Below are 15,041 nucleotides of genomic sequence, written 5' to 3'. Positions count from 1 at the left end.
TTTCAAAGTTGTATGTTGCTGCGATGACAAGTATACATCTTTTACCGAGCATAACGCCCCGGTGACATTTCCAAGGCGAGCTTTTGTATTCACTAGTTGGTCGTCCATATTTCCGTTTCTAGTTTTATCAAACATACCTCCTTTCCATATCCACTCAACCCGAAATGACACTAAATTATAGGTAGCTGCTTGCCAGGCCACTGTCGCATCCGATATGTTTTCTACATGTACCTTCTGGCATAGTCGAGATTAACTCAAGGGATAACTCTACCCTGGGTAATTGTTGGAGCCACGCCCTTTGAACTATACGATGGGATGGCTGCATATTGTGGATATAGGCGAACAGGCGGAACAGATGCTCATCCATATGCATTGATACACAACAACAAATAAGACATGTATAATGGTACTTATGTCCCATTCGATAGTGCCCGATGTGTACAACATTGTTGTTGTTAAGAAAAGGAGAAAACTGATATAAAGAAAAAGCTAAAGTCGACGGGTTAGAGAACAAGGAGAAATTTAAAAATGGTCTTGTCTCACAAAGAAAGTGACGTTCAACAAGGAAAAAAAAAAGGCTATAACAAGGGCCGTTGCCCACAAACAAACAAACAAACAACATCCAAGGCGCAATTCTATTGTGGAGGAGGAGTATCACGCATCAAGTAAATCAGGCTATGACCCTCAGGAAAAGAATCTCCCGGAACCCAATGAATCGAGTATCCACTCTTGCCATTGGTGCCGTCGTCGAGAGGGCATGCAAACCAATTCCCCTGGACACCTGTGCTAATACCAGGTGTGACCTGTGGCCCCCCACAATGTGGGCCGCAACCGGCATTTGTAGCAGAGAAGTCACGGGAGACGCTGCTCTGCGCCGTGGACGAACGGCCAAATTTGAGGGTCTGATAACCTGATATGGGATGATTGCTGACCGGGTCCAGGAAGAATCGCTCGTCATCGTCACCCTTGATCCTCATCTCGCCGTTCGGGAGTGGCTGGATGTACTATTTGTTTGCTCCTCTCTTGTTAGAATATCACCTGCTTTGCGCACATGTAGTAATAGAAGGAACCATGGTGGGCGAGGAGGGGGCATCTTACGGCTATAAAATCCTTGCCATCCTTTGCTGGCCCAACGACAACAGCATCACCCGCAATCTGAAGCGTGCCGCGGACTTCAGGTGTAAAGCCTCGAGGGCTAATGGCCCAGAGGTTGAAGGGGAAGAGGTCGAGGTTCGAATTTTGATCAGGGCCCGCGGATGAGAAGGACGGAAAGAGAGCAAGAACGAAACTTGGGAAGGCGAAGAAGGGTTTCATGGTGATGAATCGGTAGAGCTAAGGAGGCGATAGCGAGACAGACCCTGAGGAGATGATCTCTGGAGAGATGAATGTACTGCAAACTGTGTGGAATGATTTGAAAACTGTCGAGGGATGATAGTCTGATTATCCAGGGAGTACCGGGCCTTTATATATAAGATTTATTTTGATAGTCTCAAAAAAGCACACGGACCTCTCGTCACACAACCGCCTCATATAGGGCGATGTTAAGATGTGCCGCGGTTTTGCTTGAAGCCCAGCTCATAGGGTCCAAAAAATCTGTGTGTTTTGGCCTTAGCTCTGCTTTTTTAATGTCCTTAGGCTGTTTGCAGCTGTTCAACCCATATGTGTTCCGGTCACACTGACAGACACAAAGAATCGCACATTGATGGCGTGATTGATAGGACCTATAGTTAAAGTCTTAATAGCAAGACTTTCTTCTATGCGCCAAATCTAAAGACTAAGTTAGATAGATGGACAGAGGAGGCACCACGCAGCAATGAGGGCACGTCAAAGCTCAGATGAATGAAAACATCCATGAATACTTCCGGCGTGGCAGCCAGTCATGGGGAACTCTGATAGAGAATGTCATCCCAAGTAGGAATCTGTGGAAAGGTAGTCAGTATTTAGTTATTGTAATGATGAACTGTTAGAACCGAAGGGAATGTCAAGATGCCCAATTGCACAGTCGGAATGCGGAGCCGCGACAACTTACTGAAGCTGGGAGACAAGGTTCCTGTTGAGGATAGACAATCTCAAACGACGACTGAGGATTTGAGATTACACCAGGAAACCCTCCGCGCATCTGTCCACCGTCTGCCTCAGCACTGGAGAGATGCGTGTGATATTCAAACAAAAAGCGCTCGGCATGAAGGCTTGGAAAATGCGAATGAGCAAGCCTCAGTTGCAGATTCCAGGTCCAGGGCTCGCCGCGATTGTTATATTTTGTTGGAAGCATTGAAGTGCGAAGACCAGCGGTTAGACAGTGTGTGCGCGCTCCTCTGTATGGCGTGGAAGAGTGGTCGACATCAACCACCCAATAGTGGACGAGGATCACGATAGACGAGAAGCTTGTTCTGCCAATGGTAGAATCATGTGTTCATGGGATTGACATTTATGCAGACGTGTATATATGACCAGTGGTATCATGCTCTCAGTGAATTCTGGCGTATACTTGCATAACAAGGACGGCAAAGATGAAGAATTGACCATTATTATTCCCCCATGCAGCCGCTAATATGTGTTGTTTTGTGTGTATAAATTTTATTTTGTACGTATTAATTTTTTGTATCTCGTCTCATGTTCAGTGAAGTCAATCCTACATCTTTTCCATCCATCCATCCATGCATCTATCAATCAAGCTCGCACACACGAAAAGTATTAAATTCCTAGACACAAAAGTAAAAAAAAAGGGGGGGGAAAGAAAAATTGGAGGGGACCAAAGTCAGAGAAAAAGAAAGAAACACACAACGTTACACCGTCCCAAACTCCTTAACGTCCGTCTTCTTCCCCAACAACGCCAAAGGCACGATGCCACTAACATGCATCTCCGGTCCGTAAACATGCATATCAAGTCCCAACTCCTCGCCCACCGCTTTAATATTCTTCAGTCCCTCTTGATAATTCGGCCCGGCCCGCCTCACCCAAATCTGCACCTTGTGCTCCAGAAGGATAGATGCCACCTCCCTCAGCGCGCGAATAACCCCCTTAAACGTCGACGCGACGTTGGTGAAGTTCGCAATACCGCCGCCAATAAACAGCACTTTGCCCTGTGGATGCATGGGGGCGCGCAGCATCAGGTCCAGGACCGTGCGGGCGTAGTTGAAAGTCTGGGTCTCGGTGGGGGCGCCGGAGTATTCGCCGTAGTTGGCCAAGTCGGCCACGAAGCCAGCGGAGGCGATGGCGTCGGCGTAGACGACGGAGGCACCACCGCCCGCGACGAGGGTCCAGATGCGGCCATTGGCGTTAAGGACGGTGAGCTTGAGCGAGGCACCTGTCTTGGCGTCCATGTCTGCGATGAATTTCTCTTCCTTGCTAAGTTCGCGGCCGAAGGGGGCAGGGAATTCCATGGGCGGACCGGCGTCGATGGTTACTTTCCGTCTGTCTGGGTGCATTTGGGGTGCCGAGAGCGGCGGGGGAGCGGGCGACGGCCCATTTGGTGCCGCATTCGAATTCAGCAGTTTGGTCTAGTTTTGCAGCCAGGTCCAGGAAATGGACTTGTGCAGATGTTTTTGTGTCGTTGGGGATGACGACGAGGGGGTTTATCTCTAGGTAGGTGAATTGGCAGTCGACGTATACGGCGTAGAGACGTGTGATGAAGTCGACCAGCACGTTGTGGAGACCCTGGGGGATTTTGCTGAGGAGGGTTGCGGCGATTTCGTCATTGGAGGGATAGTTCTTGAGGTTGACGGGGACGAGTAGTTTCTCAGCTTTTGCGTCAACGTCGCCTACGTCTACACCGCCTTCGTGCGTGAACAGTATCCAGTCACCCTATAGTTCGTTAGCCATTGATTTTTTTTTATTTTTATTTTTTTTTGTATTTATTTATTCTGAGCCAGGGTATATTTGCTTACCTCTCGTACCGAGTTGATGTTGATATAATATTCCGTTTCTTGGGGGTGGGGCACAAATGGTTCTACGAGGAACTGCCTGAGAACACCAGTGACAGTCTCTACCTTCTGCTCTTTACCTGCACGCTCAGCAATCCAAGCTCTTGCCTCAGGCCAGGTTTTATTGAGAGCCAAAAGGCCACTCTTTCCCCGTCGTTTGATCAATTGGTCTGGTTTTGCGACAAGGCGGGCATCCTTTGCGAGCAGCCAGGGATAGGTGCTCTCAGCCTGGTCGAGGACAGCATCGACGGAAGAGTCTTCGGGGAAGTAGAGAGAGGCGAGCTTTGGAGGGGGATTGTGAGTTTTAGGAGGTGGGAGAGGAGAGGGTTTGATGACTTTGCTTCTGGTGAGGTGGTAGTTGAGAATGGCCTTGCCATCAGCCTCGAGGATTGACTTGGCCGACATCGCAGCTGATTATGAAGATTCCCAGGGAAATTATGGGGAGGTGACGCAACTGGAGCTGTAGCTCTAGAGGATTAGGTATAGAGAAACAATTGGGGGGAGCAGGAGGAGGAGGAGGAGGTAAAAACGGAGATATGAAGAATATTGGATGGAGGTTCGAAGGTTGACGTTGATGGTTGAGTGTTGAAAGGTTGCCTGACTAAGGCTGGTCCAGTGACGCTCACCACCAAACCACCAACCACGAATCCACCGGGATGTTGTTGGGAACAAGGAACAACAGAAAACAGCCAGAAACAGCCAGACCAGACAACGGAACCTCCGATTACGGGTACGGGACGCCGAATAATAGCGGTAATATTCGATTCCACGTGTTCGGGCCTGGTGCTTCTTTTTGGCTTCACCGCAACAGAGGGATTACGGAGCTGTAGACAAAGACGTTGGGAATTTACTTCTAGTTGCTTTACGTCTACGGAGTAGAAGAATAGCAAAAGCTAGATAGATAGCTACCTAGGTACTACAATTATTAATGGAAAAGACAACAGCTGAATAATGGCATATAAATAATAACTAATAGTGACAATACCCGTAATAATTTATCCTCCTGATAGCTCTCCCTAGGCTGCGGGTATCTTGACACCGAACCTGGGTGGCGAGGTACATACTTACAATGTCTGTAATTAATATTAATGTATGTATGTACTGTAAGTTACTCCGTACATGTACTTGTACCTGGCTTCGGCTTCCCATGGCCCCGGCCCAATATCCCCATCCATTGGGGCAGCGCTAACCAGGCTCGGCTAGTGTGTCACCCAGCTCCCCCGAAGCGGAAATCCATTGAGCATGAAGAACAAAAGCCTCAACAACTTGAGATACTTACAGCACCGCACCACCGACGACAACGACAACAACATTTGCTTCTGCAACACACCTCATCGCCAGATATTCTCCAGCTTTCTTTCCTCCATATCCTCCTCCCAGTCCACTGTGTGCTGTTGCTGTCCCTCTCTCTCGTGTGTCGGATTGCTTACAAGTGTCCTGTGTTTGCTGCCTATATACTCCCCTCCCTCCACACTCCCTCCAAGGCGTTGGCCTGTCCACCGTTGCTAATTCACAGGTAAATAAATATTATTTACAAGGAGCTGCCTCTGCGCGCAAGACCTCCTCCACCTACCTCCACAAATCCCACTCGACCTAAATAATAGCTATACTGACTGTGCTCCAACATTAGCCATGCCTTCTGCTGCCCCCCTCGCTAGCACTGCCACTGGCAACCTCTCTGCCAACGACAATATCCGTCGCTTCGCAGCTCCCAGCAGACCCTTCACACCCCTGGAACATACCCTTTTCCACAACAAGACACGATGCTTCGTATAGTATGTCCTATAAACCCTCTGCTGCATCTGTTAATTTGGGGTGCTAATGCCTGCGCAGTGGCATGCAACCCCGTGCTGTGCAGGGAATGCTCGACTTCGACTTCATCTGCAAGCGTTCTACCCCCTCTGTAGCTGGTATTATTTACACTTTTGGCGGCCAATTCGTTAGTAAGATGTATGTACTAGTTTGGCCTACTGATGGCAGTTGATAAAAAAACACAATTACTGATTATTATATCAGGTACTGGGGAACGAGCGAGACGCTGTTGCCCGTCTACCAAGCAGTGGAGAAGGCTATGGCCAAACACCCAGATGTCGATACCGTTGTCAACTTCGCCTCGTCCCGGAGTGTATACAGCTCAACTATGGAATTGATGCAGTATCCTCAGATCAAGTCTATTGCCATCATCGCTGAGGGTGTTCCCGAGAGAGTATGCGCCAGTTCTTCTCCCCCATTTTATATATGTCGAAATATCCTGTGTATATCAGGCTAATTTGCTGGTAGCGCGCCCGAGAAATCATGGTCGCCGCGAAAGAAAAAGGAATAACCATCATTGGCCCTGCGACTGTTGGAGGCATCAAGCCCGGTGCCTTCAAAATTGGTAACACTGGTGGCATGATGGACAACATTGTTGCTTCTAAACTCTACCGCAAGGGTTCCGTCGGCTACGTCTCCAAGTCCGGAGGCATGTCTAATGAGCTCAACAACATCATTTCCCAAAACACTGATGGAGTCTACGAGGGTGTCGCCATTGGAGGTGACAGATATCCAGGAACCACTTTTATCGACCATCTCCTGCGATACCAGGCAGACCCAGAATGTAAAATCCTCGTTCTCCTTGGTGAAGTCGGTGGTGTGGAAGAGTACCGCGTCATTGAGGCCGTACGGGACGGTACCATCACCAAGCCAGTCGTCGCATGGGCCATTGGCACATGCGCAAGCCTGTTCAAGACAGAAGTCCAATTCGGCCACGCGGGTGCCTCCGCCAACTCCGAGCTCGAAACCGCAGTCATGAAGAACAAGTGCATGCGGGAAGCCGGCATCCACGTCCCGGACACGTTCGAGGACCTACCTCAGGTCCTAGCGGAAGTTTACAAGAAACTTGTCAAGCAAGGCACTATCAAACCCCAGCCAGAGCCCATCCCACCCAAGATCCCTATCGACTACGCCTGGGCCCAAGAACTTGGTCTCATCCGTAAACCCGCTGCTTTCATCTCCACAATCTCCGACGACCGTGGCCAGGAGCTCCTGTACGCCGGCATGCCAATCTCAGATGTTTTCCGAGAAGACATCGGCATTGGTGGGGTCATGTCGTTGCTCTGGTTCCGTCGCCGCCTGCCCACTTACGCCAGCAAGTTCTTGGAGATGGTTCTCATGCTGACAGCCGATCATGGCCCTGCCGTGTCTGGCGCCATGAACACGATCATCACTACGAGAGCGGGCAAGGATCTTATCAGCGCTTTGGTGTCTGGCTTACTGACAATCGGCTCGCGGTTCGGTGGTGCGCTCGACGGTGCAGCGGAGGAGTTCACGAAGGCATTCGATAAGGGTCTCAGCCCCCGTGACTTCGTTGATACCATGCGCAGGGAGAATAAGCTGAGTGCGTATCCATTCCTTCCCCCGCTTACCCGCATTTTCTAATAACCTCTCCTCATCACTAACATTACAAAAAACGTCTAGTCCCTGGAATCGGCCACAAAGTAAAATCCCGCGCCAACCCCGACCTCCGCGTCGAACTCGTCAAAGAATTCGTCCACAAAAACTTCCCCAGCCACAAACTCCTCGATTACGCCATCGCCGTCGAGACCGTGACCACATCCAAGAAGGATAATCTAATCCTCAACGTCGACGGCTGCGTTGCTGTCTGCTTCGTCGACCTGCTGCGAAACTGCGGCGCTTTCTCCCCGGAGGAAGCTGAAGACTACCTGTCGATGGGCGTTCTGAATGGTCTATTCGTTTTGGGGAGAAGTATTGGATTAATTGCGCATTTCCTGGACCAGAAGAGACTGCGCACAGGTCTGTACAGGCATCCATGGGATGATATCACGTACCTGCTGCCCACTCTGCAGAAGGGGGCTCCGGGGGCTGAGGGGCGAGTTGAGGTTAGCTTGTAAATGGGGGACTTCACTTTTTTTCTTTTTTCTTATGCTCCTTTTTCTTTAGTTTTTAATACAGTTGGTTTTAATGGAAGCGCGTTATGGAGGGGTTTGAAGGGGGTTTCGTGGGTGGAAGGACGGGTAAAGCAATAATTACATACATACATACATACTACTACATCCCAGCTTTTTAATTAGAAAGGGAAGGAAGAAAAAATGGGATCTGACTGTTTTATTTTTTCTTCTTTCCACCACAGATGTGTGAATCTAGACTATCTCACATCTCATGCTCTGGATTCATTTGTGTTCACTAATAATCAGTCACATATTTCTTATACATATCTATTTCATCATCATCATTCTCATCAGTCAGTCATTTGCTATAAAAGGACTCTAGAAATCTTGTTAAAAGAGGCACTATGAATGTGCTGTGTAGTAGTTTTATTCAGCAGATCTATTATTACTTCTTGTGTGAACTGTCTATCTCTCTATATTGAAATTGCAAGTTCAGATCTCATATGAACACATAACTTCTATAATCTACTCTACTTTGTGCTTAATCTCATACTCAATATCACTGATAACTCATAGAAATCTTATCATCTCTCTGAATACTCTCTTACACACTCTTTAATCTTCTGAATCAAAGTAGAGTATTTAGGAATCTGAATGCTCCAGTAGTGCAAATAGTTCAAGTAATTTTTCTTCTTTTTTTGATGCTCTGACAATTTAGTTGTCATGTCACTCGTCATCCAACCGGATCTCGGGGATGCTATATTAACTAGTTATATATAAAATGACGGTGACAATACCGAGTATACATATAAGTTATACTACAAGTCCGTGAAGCTTGTACGGTACATGGAGGAGCAATTGTGATCAGAATCAGCATTCTTAAACCCACAAGTAAGAAGAGAACATTCTGTGACAGCTGTGACCAAACAATTTTTTAGCAATGGTATAATTAAATAGCCAAATTGCAGTATAATTCATGTTTCAATCTTTTCTTGTTGCTTGTTTTGGGGCCAGAAGCAGCAGCCACAGTTTGGCGACACGATGAGCTTTAAAAAAATGCTGGTTGGCCGCGCATGGCTTCCATTCCCCCCTTAGTTTTTTAACCACTGCCAACAAGAAAAGAATAAGAAAAGGAAAAAATACCTTATCAAAAAAGATATGGTTCGCTTTAAACACCGCTATCTCCTGATAGACATCTTGTACCCTCCAACCTCGCACCCGGACTCAATTGTCGATGCCGCTTCAACAACAGCCAAATCGAAACATACACAGGCCATTCCCAACAATGCAAAGACTATTCATCTCCTCATCCACCGCCCGACCCCCGATACGCTAACACCGCAGTCGCTGGCACGTGCCGTGCGCGAGCATGTTGCGGAGATATTTGGTGATTGGGGAATGGGCAGGTTGGGCGGCAGCGGCGCGGGGGGTGTTAGCGGTAAGTATATTTCTTTTCATGTCTCCTAGTTCTGGCTCGGGCCGTTGCTTGTGAGAACAAAAAGAAGAAGAAGAAGAAGAAGAAGAAGAAGAAGAAGAAGAAGAAGAAGAAGAAGAAGAAGAAGAAGAGGGTAGTACAAGAAATGATAAATCCAATCGCAGCATTTGCTAATGAACAAACAATCACCCATGCGTGTGTGTGCATATATTCAGTGAAATATCTGTCTCCCGCAACATCCACGGCCATAATCCGCTGTCCCCGCGCGAGTTATAGACTTGTCTGGTCCGCGCTGACATATATGTCCCGTATACCACCTGCGTCATCCAAGAGCGGCAAGCCTGGAGTGATGCAGAACGATTGTGTGTTTCGTGTCGTGAGGGTTTCGGGGACGATGCGGAGGGCGGAGGAAGAGGCCATTGCGAGGGCGAGGAGGGAGGTTGTGCGGATGCGGATGAGGGGGGAGGAGGCGGTTGGTGGTGGAGTGCTCGAGGGGAGGTTTGGAGGGGAGACTGGGGAAGTGGACGCGGATGTGGATGTAGAAATGGGGTTGGATGACGAGGAAGACGAAGAAGGGGATGGGAGTGAGGAGGATTGAATACGTGGGGAGGGTGTGCTTCGTGCCTCGACATTCTCTATGGGATGCGAGAGTTATCTATCCTCGAATAGTTCACACGAGTGAGTACGCCTTTTTACTTCTATTAATTTCTTTATTTCTCGATATTGAAGATACCCCTGCCTTGTTATTTTGTTGTTTTATACATTCATGTCATGAGGCTCGTTATACATTCGTTACTTTCTTACAACCTTTATACCGCTATTTGGAAGGATGGACATGTCGAAATCGTCCATATGGTCCATGTCAACATCGCTATCACCACCTCCAGCACGGGGCGCATTCTTCCCCGCTTCTTCCCGCGCCTTGGCTTCCTCTTCCCACCCCCTCCTCTCCTTCTCATCCCACTCATCCTTCGCATCCAGCCATCTCTCCTGTACATCTTTTATATCCATTGTCCCCAATCCTTCTCTAACCGCCACTTGCCAGACCGTATCATTCGCCCCCTCCGCGGAGCCAAACGCATACCCTCCTGCCCGATCAATAACATGTAACAAGCTCATCATGCTCTTCTTATCCTCGACCGCGAGTGTTTCAAACCCCACAAGTCCGAAATCCTGCACAAGCTCGACGATCGCCTGATTCAGTGCGTCGAATTTCGAGTTTGCTAGGCGAGGGGATTCCTCCTTTAAATGCGGCATGAGATAGGATAGGTCTTGGACCTCTGTGTAAAAGTCTAGATTGAAGGGGAGTGGGGGGTAGTTGGAGAGGTTGTCTATTTTGGTGAGGACGTTGATGTGAGGTAGATCCATTTGGAGCATGGCGCGGAGGGAGAGGAGGAGGGCGGAGATGTACATTGAAGGGAGGGTAAGATTATAGGAATCGATAAGATGGATTACGACGAGCTGTTGAGGATGGGGGGTTAGTTATGAATGGACAAGAGACTTTGCAGTTGGGAGGAGGAGGTTTTGATGAGGACTGGGTGAGTGCAGACTCTGTACCCAAGTTTTTGGATTTGGAAGAAAATATTTCGCAATGACGAGTGGTGTGTAAAGAGTTCGACTTGGCCCGGGCAATCGAATAGAACATAGTCATCTGCGATGCATCCAAAATACTTAAAGTTAGCTGCATTCTCCATCCATAAAAAAAGCTTACAAGAAACACACCTCCTAGCCCCTCCAAGCCCTCCTTTAGCCAGTCAAAGTTCGCCTCTACCTCCTCAAGTGCATATAGTATCCCCCCGTTGGGCCCCAGAGTATCTTCGGCCATGATCTCCTCCAGCGTCACTAGCTCGCGCACGTCGAGCGCAGGGGTGTAGGAAGTCCTGTCGTTGGCGGGGTCGAGGTTGACAACGGAGCATTTGCGGCCGATTGCCGACATGAATTGGTGCATGCCATCGCAGTATGTAGATTTTCCGGACCCGGGGGGGCCTATTACTAGTTGTGCAAAGGGCATGATTCGTTCGTAGCAGAACTATCTTTTGTTTCTAAGGCGTTTGACGGTGGGTGTGGGGTGTGGTGTATTGTAGGCATGTCGATGGATGCAGGGAGCGATGATGTAAATTAGATAAGGCGGTGTGAAATGGCAGAAACTGACTGAAAACTTTCAGAACCAGGATAAGAATGGGAATAAAATGCAGCAAACAAAACAACAAGACGATATCACAGAACAGCAGATTGAGATTCTCATTTTCAGTTCTGATATATTTGATCACTCGGGTCCATGGCTTCTTGTAAGTCCGATGCTATGTGGAATTAAACACTGCGCATTTTGCTGACATCGTCCATAGCACAGTTCGCCCTGGCTTCCCCGCCGACGGACGCCATCTCCGCCGTGAAATTCTCTCCGGACCCAAGCTCCACGCGCCTGGTAGTGTCATCATGGGATAAGAATGTATATTTATATGATCTGCGCGATGAGAACGGAGCCGTGGGCGAAGGCAAACTCATACAGAAGTTCGAGCATCGAGCCCCCGTACTAGATGTCAGTTTTGGAGAGAATGAGAATGAGATATATACGGGAGGACTCGATTGGGACGTTCGGAGGTGAGTCGCGATGACTATAAACTGCACTTTTATCCTCAAGGATAATGTCACAGAGATACCAGCTAAAACACCATGACTATATAGAATCGACATACCCACCTCCACCCAAACAGTTCTCAGTTCACATACCGCCGGCGTGAAATCCGTCGTTTACAGCAAAGAACACAACCTCCTCATCTCCGCCTCCTGGGATTCTACTCTACACGTCCACCGCACCACTAACCCCTCCAAACCATCAGACCACCCCGAATCCCCTCCGACAAAAACACCAGCCAAAATCCCTCTCCCCGCAAAGCCCTTCTCCCTCTCCCTCTCCCCGACAAAGCTCGTCGTCGCCATGGCCTCGCGCACCCTGCACATCTACGACCTGCACGCCCTCTCCACCTTCATCGACCAATCCACCAACACCAGCCCGGAAACCCACACCCTCTCAATCGACCCCTGGCAGCGCCGCGAATCGAGCCTGAAATTCATGACGCGCGCCGTAGCCTGCATGCCCAATGACGCCGGCTACGCCTGCTCCAGCATTGAAGGCCGCGTCGCAGTCGAATGGTTCGATCCCTCCGACTCCTCACAGGACCGCAAGTATGCTTTCAAATGCCACAGACAGCAGGCGCCCGACGAGCCGGGTGTCGATATCGTGTACCCCGTTAACGCGCTGGCGTTTCACCCGGTCCATGGCACCTTTGCGTCTGGTGGTGGGGATGGGGTTGTGGCGCTGTGGGATGGCGTGGCGAAGAGACGGATTCGACAGTATCAGCGGTATCCGGCCAGTGTTGCGGCGTTGGCTTTTAGTGGGGATGGGAAGTATTTAGCCATTGGGGTTAGTCCTGGGTTTGAAGAAGGGAAGGAGAAGGAGAACGAGGATGGCGTGGAGGGGGTGGTGAAGGTGTTTATTAGGGAGTTGGGGGAGACCGAGGCGAAGGGGAAGGGGCAGAAATGATATTAAAGAAAAAAGAGGTAATTCAGTAGATGATTTTATTATGATTAAAAGATTTTCAAATGTCCCAGGAGAAGAGTTGGTGTAAGGTTTGATCAACTCGATAGCGGGATGAGGAAGATATGGCTCTATTTATTTTCAGATTATTTTTTTCTTCACAGACTGCCCTGCCATACTCTCAAAGCGTAGCGGCTTCTGTATCATAAACTACACCATAGTTGTATCCATAAAGAATTACAAACGATATCTTATCGGTTATAAACAAACACCCAAATGAAAAAAACCCTGGGGAGTATGCACATCAATTAAAACCACCCGGACACTTCAGCCCTTAATCTAACTCGCCTTGCGCACAGAAACTGACCCATCAGGCATACCGAAATACACGGCAACAGGTTTCTGACCACCAATGCCACCAGTCGCCTGTGCCTGGGGGCCCGTCAGCCCACAGAAGAGACCAACCTCTAGCACGCCAGGGATCAATTTGATCCTCTCCGCCAGCGCCGTGACTTCCCAGACGCCATTCTTACCCGAACCATCCTGGCCCTGCACGACGTCGGAGGACAGGAGGAGTTTGGGGAAAGGTGCGTCGATAAGGAAGAAGTCCTGGTCGGTTTTTACGGGTTGGGTCTGTTCCCCCGCGTTAACTGGTGCGGTGCGGAGTTTTGGGAGGGGGCTACCCAGTTTTTTGAGCTCTGAGGTAACGCGGCCGACGGCCATGGGGGCTACCTCGATGGGGATTGATGGCCAGTTTGTTAGGAGGCGGGGTTGGAGTTTTCGGGAGTCTGTCGGGGGGGAGGATTAGTGGTGAAATATTTTACCGTTGGAATTTCTTTAATTTTGCTCAAGGGAATGGAGGGGATGAGGGATTTGAACGCGGGGTTAAAAAAAAAAAAAAAAAAAAAAAAAAAAAAAAAAAAAAGAAGCAGAAGCAAAAGGAGTGATTCAATTTTACAAATATTCCACTTACCAGCTACGCAAATAAATTCTTTCGCCTGCAGCGCAACCAGTTTCTCCTGGAACAAACATGCCCCACCACCCTTTATGCAATTGAGGTCATCGTCTACCTCATCCGCTCCATCGAACGCAACATCTAAAACGGTACCCTCAGGGAGCGCATCGAATGCGACAGGCGTCAAGCCAGCGTTGGCAACGAGCTGATTCGACTGGTATCCGGTTGGTACAAAGCCAGTGGACGAGGTATCTACGCCCAGCGCCTTGATGGCCTCGACCACGTAGACAATGGTGGTCCCGCTGCCAATTCCGACGAATTTAGGGTTTGGCGGGTAGTGTTTTGCTACAGCTTCTTTAGCGGCGTTCCGCTTTGCGTCTTCGATTGTGGACATATTGGAGGAGTGTGAGGTATAGAGAGCGTGTTGGTGTGGTCTATGCGGCAATTGAGGAGTATGCAGAAAGAGGCGGGGTAGCGGGAATGTGGCAGTCTGGAGGTGGGACGGAAGTAAATGGCGGGAGAGAGGGTTTGGAGTAGATATAAGGTATTTTAGAGGGGAAACTCGGGCACAAGTTTGAAGATTGTCTGCTTTTCCATATAACTGCGCTGAATGGATAGAATTGTGGAGAACAGTGGAGGCGGATGGAGAATGCCTGTTAAGACGATGTCAGAGAGAATGTACTATATGTAGTAGCTTTTACTTTTGCTCTTACCCGTGGCCATAGTATTTGGACGGGGATGCTTACAGGGCACGGAAGATGTTGCGTATTGGTATGGGTTTCATAGAGCTGGCTAGAGGGGTGAGTTGGTGGTCATGGCGGGGAAGGTTAGGAGTATTTTGAGCCAGAGCAGCGTGACAAAGCCAGCCGCATCTCCCCGAGGATGCTGTTAGCGGTCGAATGTTCCTGTGGTCAATGGCATTACTAATTCTTCAGGGTGTGAACATCATCAAAGAATCACCGTAGAATACTATTATAGGCATCAACTGGTTGTTGTATTGCCTCCTCAGTCATTGATATAGATACATACGCATGTAGTTACTGTAACTCCGTACATTGGCGGCGGTTGGGCATTGAGGCTCCGGGCCGACTTTGTTCCCTCCGGCGCTTGCTGAAGCCGATAAGATAGTTAACGGTAACTAAACCAGCAACGGGGCGGCTACAAAGCTGCAACGGTGAAAGACGTCCAGTGTCCAAACCCATATAACTATATAAATATATATCCAGGTAACTTGTTTTGCCTTCAACGACATAGCTCTCTGACACTAGTAGCAACTGGTGGATATAGCTAGCACCTATACCAT

At 48.9% G+C, this 15,041-nt stretch overlaps 8 protein-coding genes across 9 annotated transcripts; 4 read left to right on the top strand and 4 right to left on the bottom strand.

Annotated features, from left to right (window-relative positions):
• Window positions 1-635: 635 nt before the first annotated feature.
• Window positions 636-1,314, bottom strand: BDBG_07937 (uncharacterized protein; the record flags this gene model as incomplete). Its single annotated transcript, XM_031723320.1, has 2 exons — window positions 636-1,004; window positions 1,099-1,314. The coding sequence occupies 2 exons, from the start codon at window positions 1,312-1,314 to the stop codon at window positions 636-638; spliced, it is 585 nt and encodes a 194-aa protein (XP_031580464.1).
• Window positions 1,315-1,986: 672 nt separating this feature from the next.
• BDBG_07936 (uncharacterized protein) lies at window positions 1,987-2,376 on the top strand (the record flags this gene model as incomplete). Its single annotated transcript, XM_002621672.1, has 1 exon — window positions 1,987-2,376. One exon carries the CDS (start codon window positions 1,987-1,989, stop codon window positions 2,374-2,376), a length of 390 nt encoding a protein of 129 aa, XP_002621718.1.
• A 410-nt stretch (window positions 2,377-2,786) lies between these two features.
• Window positions 2,787-4,328, bottom strand: BDBG_07935 (ATP-citrate synthase subunit 2; the record flags this gene model as incomplete). Its single annotated transcript, XM_002621671.2, has 3 exons — window positions 2,787-3,348; window positions 3,392-3,804; window positions 3,888-4,328. 3 exons carry the CDS (start codon window positions 4,326-4,328, stop codon window positions 2,787-2,789), a joined length of 1,416 nt encoding a protein of 471 aa, XP_002621717.1.
• A 621-nt stretch (window positions 4,329-4,949) lies between these two features.
• On the top strand, window positions 4,950-8,519 carry BDBG_07934 (ATP-citrate synthase subunit 1). Its single transcript, XM_002621670.2, has 7 exons — window positions 4,950-5,013; window positions 5,127-5,439; window positions 5,554-5,698; window positions 5,757-5,873; window positions 5,940-6,129; window positions 6,204-7,299; window positions 7,380-8,519. Exons 3-7 carry the CDS (start codon window positions 5,556-5,558, stop codon window positions 7,811-7,813), a joined length of 1,980 nt encoding a protein of 659 aa, XP_002621716.1. The 5' UTR covers window positions 4,950-5,013; window positions 5,127-5,439; window positions 5,554-5,555; the 3' UTR covers window positions 7,814-8,519.
• Window positions 8,520-8,528: 9 nt separating this feature from the next.
• On the bottom strand, window positions 8,529-11,393 carry BDBG_07932 (ATP binding protein). The gene is made up of 3 exons (XM_002621668.2): window positions 10,968-11,393; window positions 10,796-10,896; window positions 8,529-10,706 (listed from the first exon to the last, which is right to left on the bottom strand). The coding sequence occupies exons 1-3, from the start codon at window positions 11,254-11,256 to the stop codon at window positions 10,038-10,040; spliced, it is 1,059 nt and encodes a 352-aa protein (XP_002621714.1). The 5' UTR covers window positions 11,257-11,393; the 3' UTR covers window positions 8,529-10,037.
• BDBG_07933 (ribonuclease P/MRP protein subunit POP5) lies at window positions 8,738-11,009 on the top strand. Its single transcript, XM_002621669.2, has 3 exons — window positions 8,738-9,248; window positions 9,461-9,923; window positions 10,291-11,009. Exons 1-2 carry the CDS (start codon window positions 8,969-8,971, stop codon window positions 9,841-9,843), a joined length of 663 nt encoding a protein of 220 aa, XP_002621715.1. The 5' UTR covers window positions 8,738-8,968; the 3' UTR covers window positions 9,844-9,923; window positions 10,291-11,009.
• Window positions 11,049-13,114, top strand: BDBG_07931 (cell cycle arrest protein BUB3). The gene is made up of 3 exons (XM_002621667.2): window positions 11,049-11,533; window positions 11,591-11,846; window positions 11,931-13,114. Exons 1-3 carry the CDS (start codon window positions 11,524-11,526, stop codon window positions 12,787-12,789), a joined length of 1,125 nt encoding a protein of 374 aa, XP_002621713.1. The 5' UTR covers window positions 11,049-11,523; the 3' UTR covers window positions 12,790-13,114.
• Window positions 12,454-14,760, bottom strand: BDBG_07930. 2 transcript variants are annotated; one of them, XM_031723319.1, is made up of 3 exons: window positions 14,452-14,760; window positions 13,757-14,391; window positions 12,454-13,571 (listed from the first exon to the last, which is right to left on the bottom strand). In XM_031723319.1, exons 2-3 carry the CDS (start codon window positions 14,130-14,132, stop codon window positions 13,123-13,125), a joined length of 825 nt encoding a protein of 274 aa, XP_031580463.1. In that variant the 5' UTR covers window positions 14,133-14,391; window positions 14,452-14,760; the 3' UTR covers window positions 12,454-13,122. The 2 variants fall into 2 exon arrangements, with proteins under 2 accessions (XP_031580463.1, XP_002621712.2); XM_002621666.2 differs by having other exon boundaries at window positions 12,813-13,571; window positions 14,485-14,759.
• Window positions 14,761-15,041: the final 281 nt, after the last annotated feature.

This window comes from Blastomyces gilchristii (assembly GCF_000003855.2).
Source record: "Blastomyces gilchristii SLH14081 genomic scaffold supercont1.21, whole genome shotgun sequence".
In the NCBI taxonomy this organism is placed as follows: domain Eukaryota; kingdom Fungi; phylum Ascomycota; class Eurotiomycetes; order Onygenales; family Ajellomycetaceae; genus Blastomyces; species Blastomyces gilchristii.
The sequence above is the reverse complement of the archived record's forward strand: the minus strand, read 5'-3'. Positions and strand labels throughout refer to the sequence as shown.

Coding starts and splice junctions, on each gene's coding strand:
- BDBG_07934 (XM_002621670.2), top strand. CDS start 5,556: ATGCCTTCTGCTGCCCCCCTCGCTAGCACTGCCACTGGCAACCTCTCT. Junction 6,130..6,203: donor CTGAGGGTGTTCCCGAGAGA/GTATGCGCCAGT, acceptor ATTTGCTGGTAG/CGCGCCCGAGAAATCATGGT. Junction 7,300..7,379: donor GCGCAGGGAGAATAAGCTGA/GTGCGTATCCAT, acceptor AAAAACGTCTAG/TCCCTGGAATCGGCCACAAA.
- BDBG_07933 (XM_002621669.2), top strand. CDS start 8,969: ATGGTTCGCTTTAAACACCGCTATCTCCTGATAGACATCTTGTACCCT. Junction 9,249..9,460: donor CGGCGCGGGGGGTGTTAGCG/GTAAGTATATTT, acceptor GCATATATTCAG/TGAAATATCTGTCTCCCGCA.
- BDBG_07932 (XM_002621668.2), bottom strand. CDS start 11,256: ATGCCCTTTGCACAACTAGTAATAGGCCCCCCCGGGTCCGGAAAATCT. Junction 10,897..10,967: donor GGGCTTGGAGGGGCTAGGAG/GTGTGTTTCTTG, acceptor GATGCATCGCAG/ATGACTATGTTCTATTCGAT. Junction 10,707..10,795: donor TCCAAAAACTTGGGTACAGA/GTCTGCACTCAC, acceptor CATCCTCAACAG/CTCGTCGTAATCCATCTTAT.
- BDBG_07931 (XM_002621667.2), top strand. Junction 11,847..11,930: donor CTCGATTGGGACGTTCGGAG/GTGAGTCGCGAT, acceptor ATGACTATATAG/AATCGACATACCCACCTCCA.
- BDBG_07930 (XM_002621666.2), bottom strand. CDS start 14,522: ATGAAACCCATACCAATACGCAACATCTTCCGTGCCCT. Junction 14,392..14,484: donor CGCAACATCTTCCGTGCCCT/GTAAGCATCCCC, acceptor TCGTCTTAACAG/GCATTCTCCATCCGCCTCCA. Junction 13,572..13,756: donor AGAATTTATTTGCGTAGCTG/GTAAGTGGAATA, acceptor CCCCCCCGACAG/ACTCCCGAAAACTCCAACCC.